The 16125-nt window shown below is 45.5% G+C and overlaps 1 protein-coding gene across 2 annotated transcripts in view; it reads left to right on the top strand.

Moving 5' to 3' along the window:
* LOC122556138 (segment polarity protein dishevelled homolog DVL-3) overlaps nt 1–16125 on the top strand; it is a 147959-nt gene that overhangs the window by 83487 nt on the left and 48347 nt on the right. The window contains exon 1 of one of the 2 annotated variants that reach the window (XM_043702622.2): nt 11068–11293. The exons of the other annotated variant lie outside the window; for it this stretch is intronic. Within the exon in view, the coding sequence (XP_043558557.2) occupies nt 11140–11293 (154 nt within the window). The 5' untranslated portion in view covers nt 11068–11139. Of the gene's footprint in view, nt 1–11067; nt 11294–16125 lie in introns of those variants that run through there. 2 annotated transcript variants of the gene reach the window in all.

The raw sequence follows: 16125 nt of genomic DNA, 5'->3' as shown, positions 1-16125 counted from the left end.
GTTTTGAGCCCCAAAACTCCAGCTTCTTCTTTAACACAAAGATTTATGTCACGTCTCGCCCAGGTCACTTCACACACAGCTGTTTTCCAATAACAGAGGTCAAAGTTCAGCCTTGACAAACATCTGTACAATTTCACATAAAGATGGTTAAAGCTATGGCAATCTCGCCAAAGGGAGGGAGGTTCATCGATGAAATCTCCTGTTGGTTTTACTTCCGAGTTCCCAGGAACATTCAATTAAAATAATGCCCATAGCCAGTCGTAGCCTGTCAATGTTCCTGCCCAGATTGTTTTGCCCAGTATTAAACAGGAAATAAAAATTATAATCCCCTTAGCACACAGAGTTTCCATTGGACAATGAGAAATTGATGGCATTGTTGTTATAATTTGAGGCTTGTAATTTAAGTCTTCAAAACCCACTGTGGGCAGCTGTAGAATTTCAATTTAATTTATAAATCAGAAGTATCAAATGAGTCTCAAAAAATAGTGACTAAGATACCATCGTCAATTGTCACAAAAACCCACCTGATTCATTAAAGTCCTTTAGCGAAGAATACCTACCATCCTTACCTGGTCTGGCCTACATGTGACTCCAGACTCTGAGCAATGTGGCTGACTCCCAACTGTCCTGTGGACAATTAGGGATTGGCAATAAATGCTGACCTAAACAATGACATGAATAAATAAAGGAAAAAGGGGTTAATTCCTTTGAATGAATGGGAATAGGATTCTGAGTTGACATCTACTACTGACACGCAAGGTGACTTAATATTTTGTTGCGTGTGATGGACAAGTACCTGTGTTTGTCTCTAATTACTGTAATTGGTCATTAAATATGGATTAACTTTCATTTCTGAAGGAAGCCATTGACTTGTATAGAATAGCAATTTTTTCATAATGAACACAAAGGCCTGCCACTTCTGAAAGGATTACAGTTAATTGATTTCACAACATGATATAAGGATTAAAATTCAAAGGATCATCGAGCACAGAACGAAGCCATTTGGTCCATTGTGCTTATGCTGGCTCTTTGAAGTGGATCAATTTATTCCACTTCCCTGACCCTATCTGCTCCAGCTCTCTCCCCCAGATTCCTACCTTTCAATATCAATACAGTTCCCTTTTGAAAATTACTTGCAGTCAGGACATTCCAGATTTAGTTTGTATTTGTCCAAGTGATATGGGTTTGTTGGCTCGGTCAGCAAGTAACTCCTGAGAAGGCAGCCAAGAGTCAACCACATTACTGTGGGTCTGGAGTCACATGTGGGCCAGACCAGGTATGGATGGAAGATTTTTCTATGTAAAGGGTAGTAATGAATCAGATGTTTTGATTTTGGCTAATTAACATTGTCAACATTTGTGAGTTAGCTTTTTAATTCCAGATTTTTATTGATTGAGATGTCACCATCAACCATGGTGGGATTTGAACCCATGACCCCAGCCTGGGGTCCCCGAGTTACTAATCCAGTGACACTACCACTACGCCAATGACCTTTCCTCATGATCATAACACTTGTCACATTAAAAACATATTCAGCTTCCCTATTGTTTTGCCAATTATCTTAAATCTTCATTCTCGGTTTATTGACCCTCCTGCCAATGAAAACACTTCTCACTTACTTTTCTGTTATTCTTCAACATTTTGATCACCTCTGTTAAATCACCTCTTAACCTTCTTTATTCCGATCCATATAAAGATGAGGCCCCTTGTAACTGATACAGTTCTAGGCAATCTTCTGTGTTTTGAAATTAAATAATTGTTTCCTTTAAATGCTGTATCTTTTGATGATTTAATATTATACACGATTGCAAAATAATAGCTATGGATTAAACCTCATGCAAATGGATTTTTCAGTGATGGATGAAGGTGAAAGTGGACAACACAGGTATGTCAAGTCAGATTCTGAAGAACAAAAAAGAAATGCACCCAAATAGCATCTTTGATAACCTTTGGACATTACAGAGTGTTTTACAACCAATGAAGTATTTTTGAACTGTGGTAGCATGACATGCCAATTTGTACACAGCAAATTCCCACAACCATCTATAAAATACAGAGTCTACTTTAGATGTGGTTTGAATGATAATTGTTAGTTCAAACTCCAAAAATCATCTTCAGATACTGTCATGAGATCATTTGCATCCACCTGGCAGGTAGATAGATGCCTTGGTTTAACAGAAGGTGGAGTCTCTGATGATCAATGCTACACTGGGAATGTCAGCCTGGCTAATGTGCCCACTCTCTGGAGTGGAAATTGAATCCATTTGACAAAGGCATTGGAACATCAACAATGGAAAACAAAACTCAAAGCTGGTTGGTGAAAGCTATAGTGAAGACTCTGTTCAGGATATTCTTATGAACAGGAATCAAACCACACAATAACATAGCAAGTTCAGAAGTAGTCTCGGGAGTAACGAGCTGAAAACGGTTGGCTCCAACCCGCCTTCTTCATTCAAGTTCCAGATAGGTGTGAATGTTTTCCCAACATGACAGCCATTCAAGGTAATACCCTGGAATAACAGGTTTAATTTCACAGTGGCCTGCCATCATTATTTAATCACTTATTAACAATCAATTAATGAGCTTTTTTGCTGTGTAATATTCCATTTGTGTTTTCTCTGGCAGTCAATACCCCTGTGTGCGCCTCTGTAGACAATTGCAATCAGCAGACCAGATGGTTCTGAGTATTTGAAAGTTACCTTGTGCCAACACAGCTTCACTGTTCACTGTTTAAGGTGGAGTTTAACCCTTGCAATGCAGAAATTTGTTTTACGGATTATTTTTCTAAAATTGGGAACCAGTGCCTGTCAACCACTTGGCTCCACACCACCCTTGCCCTCATCCACAGACATCAGGCTACCTCGGGATATCAGACTCCACCCAGATGCTGGCTTCCTGCTGGACACTGAGCTGCTTGTTGGCATCCTGTATTGATCATTTGATATGAGAGTTTTTGACATTGGGTATTTGATGTAAATTACCATCAGCCAGAAATGGTGAATAGAATGTGTTCCATGCAGCCCAAGAATTTCCCTGTGAAAGTGTAATGTTGATCATCTTCTGATCCTATAAGATGGGCCCTTCGAATCTGCTTTGTCAATCAATGAAATCTTGGCTGAAGTGATAGTTCCCTTTTGCTACCCCAATCCCTCGCACGTGTCCCTTTTGGTTCTCTTCCTGCTTACACTGTGAGTCTCTTCCCCCATTTCTACTGCACTGTCATCTCTCCACTGTCCCCTCACACCTACTGTTTTACTACTTCCAATCCCTCATTTTCTTTCCCTTATCTGTCTTGCTAGCCTTCATTCCCTTCCCCATCCCCCAGAGGGATAGCAAGGCAATAATCGTGGTGAGACGTGTTGACTTTCCCATCAGCGTTAACTCAAAACTCACTTGGAATCAAATGGGAAGTTCCGGCACAAATTTATATTCTGAGAGTTACCACTAGGAGCTGATGGAGGGGACTAGTCCTATTTCCTTGCTAATTCCCCAGACATACTGCACTCCTTGCTGTTCCTACCCTAGTATCTGTTGCTCCTGATGCTGTGAAGCCACTGATGCTGTGTCTGTTTGTGCCTTGATTTTGATTCGGGTTGTTCAGTGCTTGTTGCTGGTGACATAGGTTTAGCTTAACTGCTTTGACAAGACAGTTAAACTGAAGCCTTGGGGAGGGTACCACTCCCAGACAGACTGTCAAGCCTGGGAGAACACTGCCAGGTCTTGGCTGCTCCAGTTACACATCAAAGCTGTCATACTCCCTAAGGACAGATTGATACTATCCAGGCGAAGTTTAGGTGGAACGTCTCACTGAAATCAAATAATTGCCTAGCTCCACTTATTGTCTGCATACCTCCAACTCTGATTTAGATATGCTTGCTGTGCTGTTGATAGCCGTATCTTCATCTGCCTTATTCCTAAGCTCTGAAATGCCCTGAACATTCCTGTGTTTCCACATCTCTCACCTGCTGCAGACCACTCCTTTAACTTCTACCTTTTAACTGATCTCCTGGTCACTTGTCCCAATATCCCCTTATGCCTCTCAATGTCAAAAGTTTCTCTGAGTGCACCCCTTTTTTTTTTTTGAGATATTTTGGGGCATTTAATAGTGCTTTGGAAATGATTGTTTGATGTTGAAGAGATGAGTTGCTGCTCTTCAGTTAGTGGTACTTGTGTAGATCTGTTAGGTCTCAATGCAGTGCCAGACTGATACTGCGGGTGGCACTGAGGGAGGGCTGCCTTGGTGAGAAATTAGAATTAGAATTAGAATCCCTACAGCGTGGAAACAGGCCCTTCGGCCCAACAAGTCCATACCGACCCTCCGAAGAGTAACCCACCCAGAGCCATTCCCCTACTCAATATTTACCCCTGATTAATGCAACTAGCCTACACATCCCTGAATACTCTGAGCAATTTAGCATGGTCAATTCACCTAACTTGCACATCTTTGGTTTGTGGGAGGAAACTGGAGCACCTGGAGTAAACCCACACTGACACGGGGAGAATAGATAAGCATCCACCTCTCTGTTTAGATGGATGTCAAAGATCCCACAGAATGCTTTTGAAGCTGAGCAGGACACTGTGGATTTGCTGTAACTTTCTGTGCTAAGACTCTCCTTACACATAGTTGGAGCTGACACATAACCGAATATTAAGGATTGAATTGCACAGCTCCTGAATGGTGGCTTTACTGTTTGAAGGTGTTGGTGTATGAGTGACTCTGTTTTATACGGCACCGGAAATGTGATTTACGAGGAAGGAAAAGGTTTGAAGAGTTTAAAGTCAGGATCATTGAGGTATGAGCTGCTGAGAGTTATGAAATGTTCAGCTTGGGGAATGGCTGTCCTAAGCTGGAAAACATACTCCTCAGTCCAACCCATCCATGCCGACCAGGTTTCCTAAAAAGAACTACAGTGTATTCCCATTTACCTGCACTTGGCCCATATACCCCATAACCCTTTCCTTTCAATGTACCTGTCCAAATGTCTTTTAAGGTCCTGCATTTTGGGAAAGCAAATCTTAGCAGGACTTATACACTTAATGATAAGGCCCTAGGGAGTGTTGCTGAACAAAGAGACCTTGGAGTGCAGGTTCATAGCTCCTTGAAAGTGGAGTCGCAGATAGATAGGATTGTGAAGAAGGCATTTGGTATGCTTTCCTTTATTGGTCAGAGTTGTGAGTACAGGAGTTGGGAGGTCATGTTGCGGCTGTACAGGACATTTGTTAGGCCACTGTTGGAATATTGTGTGCAATTCTGGTCTCCTTCCTATCAGAAAGATGTTGTGAAACTTGAAAGGGTTCAGAAAAGATTTACAAGGATGTTGCCACGGTTGGAGGATCTGAGCTCCAGGGAGAGGCTGAACAGGCTGGGGCTGTTTTCCCTGGAGCGTCGGATGCTGAGGGGTGATCTTGTAGAGGTTTACAAAATTATGAGGGGCATGGGTAGGATAACTAGACAAAGTCTTTTCTCTGAGGTCAGGGAGTCCAGAACCAGAGGGCATAGGTTTAGGGTGAGAGGGGAAAGATATAAAAGAGACCTAAGGAGCAACTTTTTCACGCAGAGGGTGGTACGTGTATGGAATGAGCTGCCAGAGGATGTAGTGGAGGCTGGTACAATTGCAACATTTAAGAGGCATTTGGATGGGTATATGAATAGGAAGGGTTTGGAGGGATATGAGTTGGGTGCTGGCAGGTGGGACTAGATTGGGTTGGGATATCTGGTCGGTATGGACGGGTTGGACCGAAGGGTCTGTTTCCATGCTGTACATTTCTATGACTCTATGACTCTAAGTGTTATAATTGTACCCGCTTCTACCACTTCCTCTGGCAGCTCATTCCATCACCCTCTGTGTGGAAATGTTGCCCCTCAGGTCCCATTTAAATCATTCCTCTATCACCTTAAACCTGTGCCCTCTCATTTTGGACTCTCCTCCACTGGTTAAAAGATTTTTGTTGTTCACGATATGTATACTCCTCATGATCTTGTAAGCCTCTATTAGGTTTTATGCTCCAATGAAACAGTTCCAGCCAATCCAGCCTCTTCTTATAACTCAAACCCTCCAGTCTCACTAACATGCTTGCAAATCGTTTTTTAGAGACAAAACTGCAGGTGCTGGAATCCAAGGTAGATAAGCAGGAGTTCTGGAAGGACACAGCAAACCAGGCAGCACCAGGTGGTGGAAAAGTTAACGTTTCAGGTGTAACCTTTCTTCAGGTCCTGCAAATCTTTTTTTCACTCTTTCTAGTTTAATAGCGTTAAACATCACACAACCCCAAGTTATAATCCAACAGGTTTATTTGGAAATACTAGCTTTCAGAGCGCTGCTCCTTCGTCAGGTAGCTAATGGAGCAGGATCATAAGACACTGAATTTATAGCAAAAGATCATAGTGTCATGCAGGCGAAAGTGAGGACTGCCAATGCTGGAGATCAGAGTCTCGATTAGAGTGGTGCTGAAAAAGCATCAGGAATTCCTGATGAAGGGCTTTTGCCTGAAACGTCTATTTTCCTGATCCTCTGATGCTGCGTGACCTCCTGTGCTTTTCCAGCACCACTCTAATCTAGACATAGTGTCATGCAACTGATGCAATATACTGAACAAATGTCAATTGTTGCTAAGTCTTTCATCTTTTAGAATGGTTTGCAGGTTTCATTCCGAAACACCGAACAGCAATCTAGGTTTGTTCAATATATTCTACCAATTGCATGACACTATGATCTTGTGCTATAAATTGTGTGTCTAATGATCCTGCCCCTCTAGCTACCTGATCAAGGAGCAGTGCTCCAAAAGCTAGTACTTTTTTTTTATTTCAAAAATATACTTTATTCATAAAATAATTTGTGGTCTGTACAATTGGTCATGCCATACATATGTAAACATGTACATACAGAGATCAGAATTTATCATTTTTATACAGGTCTGTACATTTTTCAATCATTTGCCCATATGATTAGCTGAGGCGTCAGCAGAGCCCAAATGACTGCATGGGCCCCCTGTTCTTCATTAGGCAGGCAGACTTTACACAGTGGTCTTTCCCCACCGCGCCTTGGCGGCAGCTGCCCCAAGCTTCAGCGCGTCCCTCAACACTTAGTCCTGGACCATGGAATGTGCCAGTCTGCAACACTCAGTTGGGGTCAACTCCTTCAGCTGGAAGATCAGCAGGTTTCGGACCACCCAGAGAGCGTCCTTCACCGAGTTGATGATCCTCCAGGCACAGTTGATGTTCGTCTCGATGTGCGTCCCGGGGAACAGGCCGTAGAGCACGGAGTCCCGCGTCACGGCGCTGCTCGGGACGAACCTCGACAAACACCACTGCATTCCTCTCCAGACTTCCTCTGCGTAGGCACATTCCAGAAGGAGGTGTGTGACAGTCTCGTCCCCCCCGCAGCCGCTTCGAGGGCAGCGTGCGGTGCGGCTGAGAGTCCGGGCGTGCATAAAGGATCTCACAGGCAGAGCCCTTCTCACCACCAGCCAAGCCATGTCTTGGTGCTTGTTGGAAAGTTCTGGCGATGAGGCATTCTGCCAAATGGCTTTGACAGTCTGCTCAGGGAACCGCTCGATACGATCCGCCCTCTCCTTTTCCCGAAGGGTCTCAAGGACACTACGTGCTGACCACTTCCTAATGGACTTGTGGTCAAAGGTGTTTTTCTTCATAAATTTCTCCACGAAGGACAGGTGATACGGAATGGTCCAACTACTCAGAGTGTTCCGCAGCAGCGAGGCCAGGCCCATCCTTCGCAACACCGGGGACAGGTAGAACCTCAGTATGTAGTGACACTTGGTGTTTGCGTACCGGAGATCCACGCACAGCTTGATGCAGCCACACACAAAGGTGGCCATCAGGGTGAGGGTGGCATTGGGTGTATTTTTTCCCCCATTGCCCAGATCTTTATATAGTGAGTCCCTTCGGACCCGGTCCATCTTTGACCTCCATATAAACTGGAAGATGGCCCGGGTGACTGCAGCGTCACAGGTTCTGGGAATAGGCCAGACCTGTGCCACGTATAACAGCAATGACAGTGCCTCACACCTGATGACCAGGTTTTTTTCCCATGATGCAGAGCGACCGTAGCTTCCATCTGCCCAGTTTCTGCCTCACTTTGCTGATACGCTCCTCCCAAGACTTGGCGCACGCCCCAGCCCCTCCGAACCAAATACCCAGCACCTTCAGGTGGTCGGTCCTGACGGTGAAGGGGATCGAGGATTGGTAGGCCCAGTTCCCGAAGAGCATGGCCTCGCTCTTGCCTCGGTTTACTTTGGCCCCCGAGGCCCGTTCGAACTGGTCACAAATGCACATGAGTCTGCGCACGAACAGCGGATCCGAGCAGAAAACGGCGACGTCATCCATGTACAGGGAGGCCTTAACCTGCAGGCCCCCGCTGCCAGGAATAGTCACCCCTGTCAGGCTCGCATCCTTCCTGATGGACTCGGCAAATGGCTCTATGCAGCACACAAACAAGGCAGGAGAGAGGGGGCAGCCCTGCCTGACTCCAGATCTGACTGGGAAGCTATCTGATTCCCACCTGTTGATTGAGACTGCACTGACAATGTTGGTGTAGAGCAGTCTGATCCAATTGCAGATTCCCTCCCCAAAGCCCATTTTGGAGAGAACATCTATCATATACGTGTGTGATATCCTGTCAAAGGCTTTCTCCTGGTCCAGGCTGATCAGGCAGGTGTCCAACCCTCTGTCCTGCACGTAGGCGATCGTATCCCTGAGGAGTGCGAGACTCTCAGCGATCTTCCTGCCCGGCACAGCACAGGTTTGGTCAGGGTGAATCACCGACCCCAGAGCAGACCTGACCCGGTTGGCGATTACCTTTGACAGAATTTTGTAATCTGCATTCAACAGTGAGATTGGTCTCCAATTTTTGAGTTCCTCCCTCTCCCCCTTCCGCTTGTAGACAAGGGTGATGATGCCTTTCCTCATGGATTCACTCATGGTACCTGCCCGAAGCATACTGACATACACCTCCAGCAGGTCCTGGCCAATCAAGTCCCACAGAGCGGAATAGAGCTCGACCGGTAAGCCGTCGCTTCCGGGAGTTTTATTCTTTTCGAAGGACTCGAGGGCCTTGGTCAGCTCGTCCAGAGATAGCGGCTGGTCCAGCCTCTCCCGTGTTCTGTCGTCTAAGACCTCCGTGATAGAGGACAGGAACGACTGGGAGGCCGCGCTGTCGGTCGGCTTCACGTCATACAGACTGGCGTAGAAGGATTTACTGATCCTCATGACGTCAGCCTGAGATGACGTTATCGAGCCATCTTCTTCCTTCAGGCTGCTGAGCACAGAGCTCTCTTTGTGCACCTTCTGGAAGAAGAAACGTGAGCACGTCTCGTCCTGCTCCACCGAGCGGACCCTGGTCCGGAAGATTATCTTGGAGGCCTCCGAAGCAAAGAGCGAGGCTTGCTGGCCCTTCACCTCCTTGAGGTCCTCCGTGACATCCACCCCCATCGTCTGCAGCAGGAGCAGGTTCTGCATACTTTCCTGGAGCTGGGACAGTTTTCCCCGCCTCTCTCTCGCCTCCTGAACACCTTTGAGGATGAAGAACCTCTTGATGTTCCCTTTTACTGTTTCCCACCAGTCCGCTGGGGACTCAAAGAGGGGCTTCACGGTTCTCCAACCTGCGTAGTCCCTCTTGAGCTCCTCAATGTTTCCCGGGGTCAACAGCTTGGTGTTCAGCTTCCACTTTCCCTTACCAGCCCGCTGCTCGTCCTGTAGGTGACAGTCGGCCAGCAGGAGGCAGTGGTCAGAGAAGAACACCGGCTTGACGTCGGTGGATCTGACCAAAAGCTAGTACTTCCAAATAAACCTATTGGACTATAACCTGGTGTTGTGTGATTTTTAACTTTGTCCACCCCAATCCAACACGGGCACCTCCTCATCACAGTTTAATAACATCCTTTCTATAGCAGGGTTTATTTTCAATCGGCTTGTTTGAATGTTGTATAATACATCTCTGTGATATTAACATCTGAGGTGGGCTTTGAGTCCAGATCTTTCAGCCCAGTGGCAGATACACTACCACAGCACCACCAGAATCCTACTCAAACTTTGATTGGTTCAGTTTTTTCCCAGGACGAAGCTCCAATTACTGCCCCTTCTGCAGGGAGCAAGCTCTGATTGGCTGTCCTTCTGCAGCGTGGGAGCTCTGATTGGTTCCTCTTCTACAGGGGGCAGTCTGCTTGGGTTCTCTTCTGCAGGAAGTGAGCTCTGGTTGGTTCAGTAAATGCAAAATTTGATAAGAAAGTGGAATGAGCTATTTCTAGCAAATGCTGTGTCTCTTGGGGCTGCTTCAGAGGGAAGTGAACTCCCACTGACTGGCCCACAGTCAGTGATATCCCAGAGGACAAGCAAACATTTGGAATTGTTTCCTTCCACTATGAAGAAACTGTGAAACAGGAGTGAGTGGGCAGTGTCCAGGACCAGCTAAACCAAGGGATTGTTTTCAGAAAAGCATATTGTTGTGGATGGTGGCGATCTGAATCCAAAAATTATAAATGCTCCAAACACTCAGCAGTTCAGCCTATTAATATTTTAAACTCAACTTTACCGACTGACACACTTTTAAAAAAAAAACAATATTCCATAAACTACATTGGATATAGTGTGTCCCAGTATATGTGACACTTACTGGATTGCCTACCATACCTTCTATTGGAAATTCCACCTTAAAGAACCACAAAAATAAGCATCGGGCATTCCTGTCTCTGTAAACTGCTTGTTTCTGTGCTGGGAATTACACCACATGAAGAACTGGAAGCCCCCAGAAGGAGTCAAACCAATGACTGGAGCTGCTGCTGAACCTTGAACAGTTAAAAGCAATGTCAGACAATGTGCTGATTGCTGCTATTTGGGGTGTGATCAAGTTACATCGGTAATGAACAAGTGAAGTTTGAGCTGCAGACAGAGAGGAAAGCTGCCTGCCCATTGACTGACCAACCAGGAGTTGCCAGCACCCCATGTACCTCTGGTGCTGGCCATCCACTATACTCCTTCTCCAAGGAGAGTCTTGACCTTTCGACTGGAGTTCTGCTTTCCCTCGACACTTCACTAAGGTCCAGTTAGAGATTAAAAGTGATATAGGAGAGAGAGAGAGAGAGAGAGAGAAAGAGAGAAACAGTGACGTACAGCAGAAGTGGAGGATGGTGTTTCACTGTTTTGGGAACAAGAGGAGTGGAGAATGTCTGCCTTGTTTTTGCTCACCTTGTTGGAGGACAGTCCCCATGGACTCCTGTAACCTGATCTCATTTCGCCCTGTCCGTTGTTTCCCTGAGGCACAGCTCCGTGTTCGTTACTGTAAGTAAATCCTTTGTGGTAGCTGTGATACTGATAGACTAAGTCAAAGAAATAGAAGCAGACCATTCAGCCCATCTATTCTACCTTGCCATTTAATGAGATCATGGCTGATATGACAATCCTCAACACCTGTTTCCTGCCATTTCCCCATGACCTTGATTCCCTTACAAATGAAAAATGTCTTTCTCAGCCTTGAATATCCTTAATGACCCAGCTCTAATAGCACTCTATGTAAAACAAATTCTACAGATTCATTACCATCTGAAAGTAGAAATTCCTCTTCATCTGTGCCCTAATTTAACAGCCTCTTACTCTGAGGGATGTCCTCTGCTGTTTGACTCTTCCACAAGGGGGAAACAACTTCTCTGTATCAATCCGGCCAAGTACACTAGAAAAATTAAGAGTTTCAATAAGGTCACCTCTCAGTAGAGATTTATGCCACCTTTCTGATTATCACTTGTAATCTGTGATTTTCCCAAGCTTCCTTTCCTTATTGCCAAGGGAGTTTCTCTTTCATTAGGTTTGTAAAATAAGTAACTAGCTCGGGCTAATCCAGTTCAAAACTGGGATAAAAGGTGTCCCGCAGGGTTCGGTGCTGGGGCCACAGCTGTTTGCATTATATATTAATGATTTGGATGAGGGAACCGGGGGCATTCTAGCGAAGTTTGCCGATGATACGAAGTTAGGTGGACAGGCAGGTAGTTCTGAGGAAGTGGGGAGGCTACAGAAGGATCTAGACAGGTTGGGAGAGTGGTCCAGGAAATGGCTGATGGAATTTAACGTGAGCAAGTGCGAGGTCTTGCACTTTGGCAAAAAGAATAAAAGCATAGACTACTTTCTAAATGGTGAGAAAATTAATAAAGCCAAAGCACAAAGGGATCTGGGAGTGCTAGTCGAGGATTCTCTAAAGGTAAACATGCATGTTGAGTCCGTGATTAAGAAAGCGAATGCAGTGTTGTCTCTTATCTCAAGAGGGTTGGAATACAAAAGCAGAGATGTACTACTAAGACTTTATAAAGCTCTGGTTAGGCCCCATTTGGAGTACTGTGTCCAGTTTTGGTCCTCACACCTCAGGAAGGACATACTGGCACTGGAACGTGTCCAGCGGAGATTCACACGGATGATCCCTGGAATGACAGGTCTAACATATGAGGAACGGCTGAGGATACTGGGATTGTATTCGTTGGAGTTTAGAAGATTAAGGGGAGACTTAATAGAGACGTACAAAATAATACATGGCTTGGAAAAGGTGGATGCTAGGAAATTGTTTCAGTTAAACGAGGAGACTAGGACCCGTGGACACAGCCTTAGAATTAGAGGGGGTCATTTCAGACATTTCTTCAGCCAGAGAGTGGTGGGCCTGTGGAATTCATTGCCACGGAGTGCAGTGGAAGCCGGGACGCTAAATGTCTTCAAGGCTGAGATTGATAGATTCTTGTTGTCTAGAGGAATTAAGGGCTACGGGGAGAACGCTGGTAAGTGGAGCTGAAATGCGCATCAGCCATGATTGAATGGCGGAGTGGACTCGATGGGCCGAATGGCCTTACTTCCACTCCTATATCTTATGATCTTATGGTCTTCCCAACTTCCTTTTCATTTGGTTGTGCACAGTTACTTGGTGTTTATGTCTGTTTATGCAATATTCATATTGCTTCCTCTTGAACTGTGAGAAACAGTTGGCAATATGAGTTCTGTCCTTCTAATGTCATGTTGTATGTGGAGAGAGCACTTTTGGAGACATGTTCAACTGTTGGGTGTTGTACTGATGGGAACAGGTCTGTTACTGTATATCAGCAGGGTATAGTGCTGGTGGGGACAGGTCTGTCACTGTATAACACTGGGGTAAAGTACTGGTGCAGACAGTCTGTCACTGTATAACACTGGGGTAAAGTACTGGTGCAGACAGTCTGTCACCGTATAACACTGGGGTAAAGTACTGGTGGAGACAGGTCTGTCACAATAATAATTAGGTATAGAATCAGGATTTATAACCTTAAAGTTAGAGTTATATTCTTGAGGATTAATGTCGGAAGCACTTCATCATAAGAAATAAACTGGAAATCTGGAATTTTCTCCCTTCCACGATCTGTTGAGGCTGGAGAGCGAAAGTAGATAACTGGATTGAAGATACAGACAAGCCAAGATCTAATTAAATTGAACACACTGGAGGGGCTGAATGGCCTTTGGCCTTTTCTAGTGGTGGAATTGTTCCAATGACAGTTGCCCCCAGTATCAGCTGCACTGCAGTGATTTAACACTGAGAGGAGTGTTCCTTGGTTTGGGATGACAATTGCACTTCTGGCTCTGTCTCGTGCCAGCAGCACCACCAAGGGTCTTGGCCACTTTTGGGAGCACATTCAGTTCTCAGAAGGCAGGATAACAGTAAATACTGGGGTGTGAGAACTTTGGTGGTGGAGACAGGAGCAGCAACCCAGGGGCTTGGCAGAGACAAGGGGTGAGGGTGTTGGGAAGGTGGCCATCATTTTAAGGGCAGGAGGACAGGGTGTAGCTAGGGTGTCCAGATCTTAGATGGGAGGCACCTGATCTTATCAGGATGCCAATAATGGAATATCCCACCTGGGGCTTCCGACAGCTCCAGCAAAAACTGTCCCTGAACCAGCTCGATATGGGGCTTGGAGTCCTCGCCCGGCCATTAGTTTACAACTCCAGGACCACGATTGGGTCAGGAGGGTTGTCGCAAGCCCTAGCCGCCCCTCCCATGAAGTGGTGATCTGGGTAAGGGTGGACGGGAGAGTGACAGGTTGGCCACCTGGAAGCATTATGACCCCACCCCATGTTCAAACCCACCAGACAGGAGGCATTACCATTGTAAAAATTTGGAGAAGAGAAAGGAGATGGTGGCATTTAGTGTTGACATATATGTGTGGCACAAAAGAGGAGGCCCCAGCTAATGACATAGAGTCTTTTTCCAGTCATGTGTACAAATACTTTTTTATAGTGTTGTATCAGAACACAGGACTTTCTCAGGGTCCTTCCGTGCTCCTTTCCTGAATGTGCGGTGCACTGTGTCTGCTCGAGCTTTTGATCAGTCTTGTGGAGAGGGGACTGTCTCATTACTCATTATTCAACCTTCACTCATGCCTCTTGGGAGCTCCTGTAGTGGCTGCTGCAGGTTCTGGGATTTCAAAAAAAAACTAAATACCTGACTGCTTTCTAATGAGATGCTTGACCTTGAAAACAAAGCTTTGCAAGTGTTAGTGGGAAGATAGGACTTTGGAATAAGTAGCATTGAACCACAGGTGGTTAGAGGGTACTATGCAAGAGGAGTGTGAATTCCATTAATATTTACTAGGCCATGACACCAATTACTCTGGCAGAGACAAAGTATATCACATTTACTCATCGCTTCTGCTCGCTGACCTACATCAGCTCTCAGTATGACACATTTCCATTTTTAAAATTTTGTCCTTATTTTCAAAGTTAACCATATCTTTATCCTGGCCGGCCTCTGTAAACTCCTTCAGCTCCATAACCATCCAAGATCTCTGCATTCCTGGAATTCAGGCCAGTCGTGAGTCTGATTTTCACCTCCCCACTATCGATGATTGCCTGGACCAGAAGCTCTGGAATTCCTTCCCCGACCATCTCCACCTTTCCTTTCTCCTGTTTCCAACACTTCTTAAAGCTTTGATTGAGTTTTTGACAGATTGCAGTAGTAAGTTACTTAATTCATTTTGATAACACCTCTATAAAGTGCCTGAGGGTTAATGACTTGGTTTAAAAATGTTAAGTAAGTACAAGAGGGTGAAGAGCCAGCAGTCATGTTGGTTCCAACAACATGGAGTAAGAAAAAGAAATGAGATCCTGCAGCAGGAATAGAGAGTGAGTTCATAGATTAAAGATGGGGGCTCTAAATTTCTAATCTCTGGATTACATACAGTGCCAGGAATAGGTAGGTCAGATGAACACAGGGCAAAAGGGATGGTGTAGAAAGGGGGTCTTTAGGTTTGTGGGTCCCTGGGAGAGTTTCTGGGTGATGGGACCTGTACAAGCTGGATGGGTTGCACTTTAACTGGAATACATCCAATATCATTGCTGGGAGGTTTTGCTCATGCAGTTGGAGAGGTTTTAAACTAATTTGGCAGGGGGCATTGGGCACAGAGTAGATGTAAAGTCTCGATTAAGGTTCAGTCTGATATGGATTACATTAGATTAGATTCCCCACAGTGTGGAAACAGGCCCTTCAGCCCAACAAGTTTACACCGACCCTCTAAAGAGTAACCCACCCAGGCCCATTTCCCTTTGACTAATGCACCTAACACTATGGGCAATTTAGCATAGCCAATCCACCTGACCTGCACATCTTTGGACTGTGGGAGGAAACCGGAGCACCCAGAGGAAACCCACTCAGACACTGGGAGAATGTGCAAACTCCACACAGACAGTCTGCCCAAGGCTGGAATCGAACCTGGGGCCCTGGTGCTGTCAGGCAATAGTGCTAACCACTGAGCCACCATGCTCAGGAAAGCTGGGACAGTCCGGCAGGTGGAGAAGGCATGGGCCTGATGAGGCACCTGGAAGGTCAGGAATTGCTGTGTGCATAATGTTTGCATAATCTCCTGTTTGCAACAAGTGCAAGGTACTCAGTTGACCTAGGATTGCTCTCTCAGCCTGTTGTCCTGAATTGGCTTAGGGTTCAGTCATAGGCTTGAATCCTGGATACCTTTTTTAAACTAAAAGTTGCATTTTAATTGAATTATTTTACATGGAACAGCATGGCACTCGAACCTTTTCTCAGTATCTCATTCGGCTACAACAGTGCGTATCAGCAGAACAGAACAGACAGCATGGTTTACATTAATACTGGAATG

The sequence above is a fragment of the Chiloscyllium plagiosum genome, unplaced genomic scaffold (genome assembly GCF_037043375.1).
Source record: "Chiloscyllium plagiosum isolate Xiang-an unplaced genomic scaffold, Cpla_swu_hap1 HiC_scaffold_13, whole genome shotgun sequence".
Taxonomy (NCBI): domain Eukaryota; kingdom Metazoa; phylum Chordata; class Chondrichthyes; order Orectolobiformes; family Hemiscylliidae; genus Chiloscyllium; species Chiloscyllium plagiosum.
Note: the sequence above shows the minus strand (reverse complement) of the source record. Positions and strands in the feature narration are given on the sequence as shown.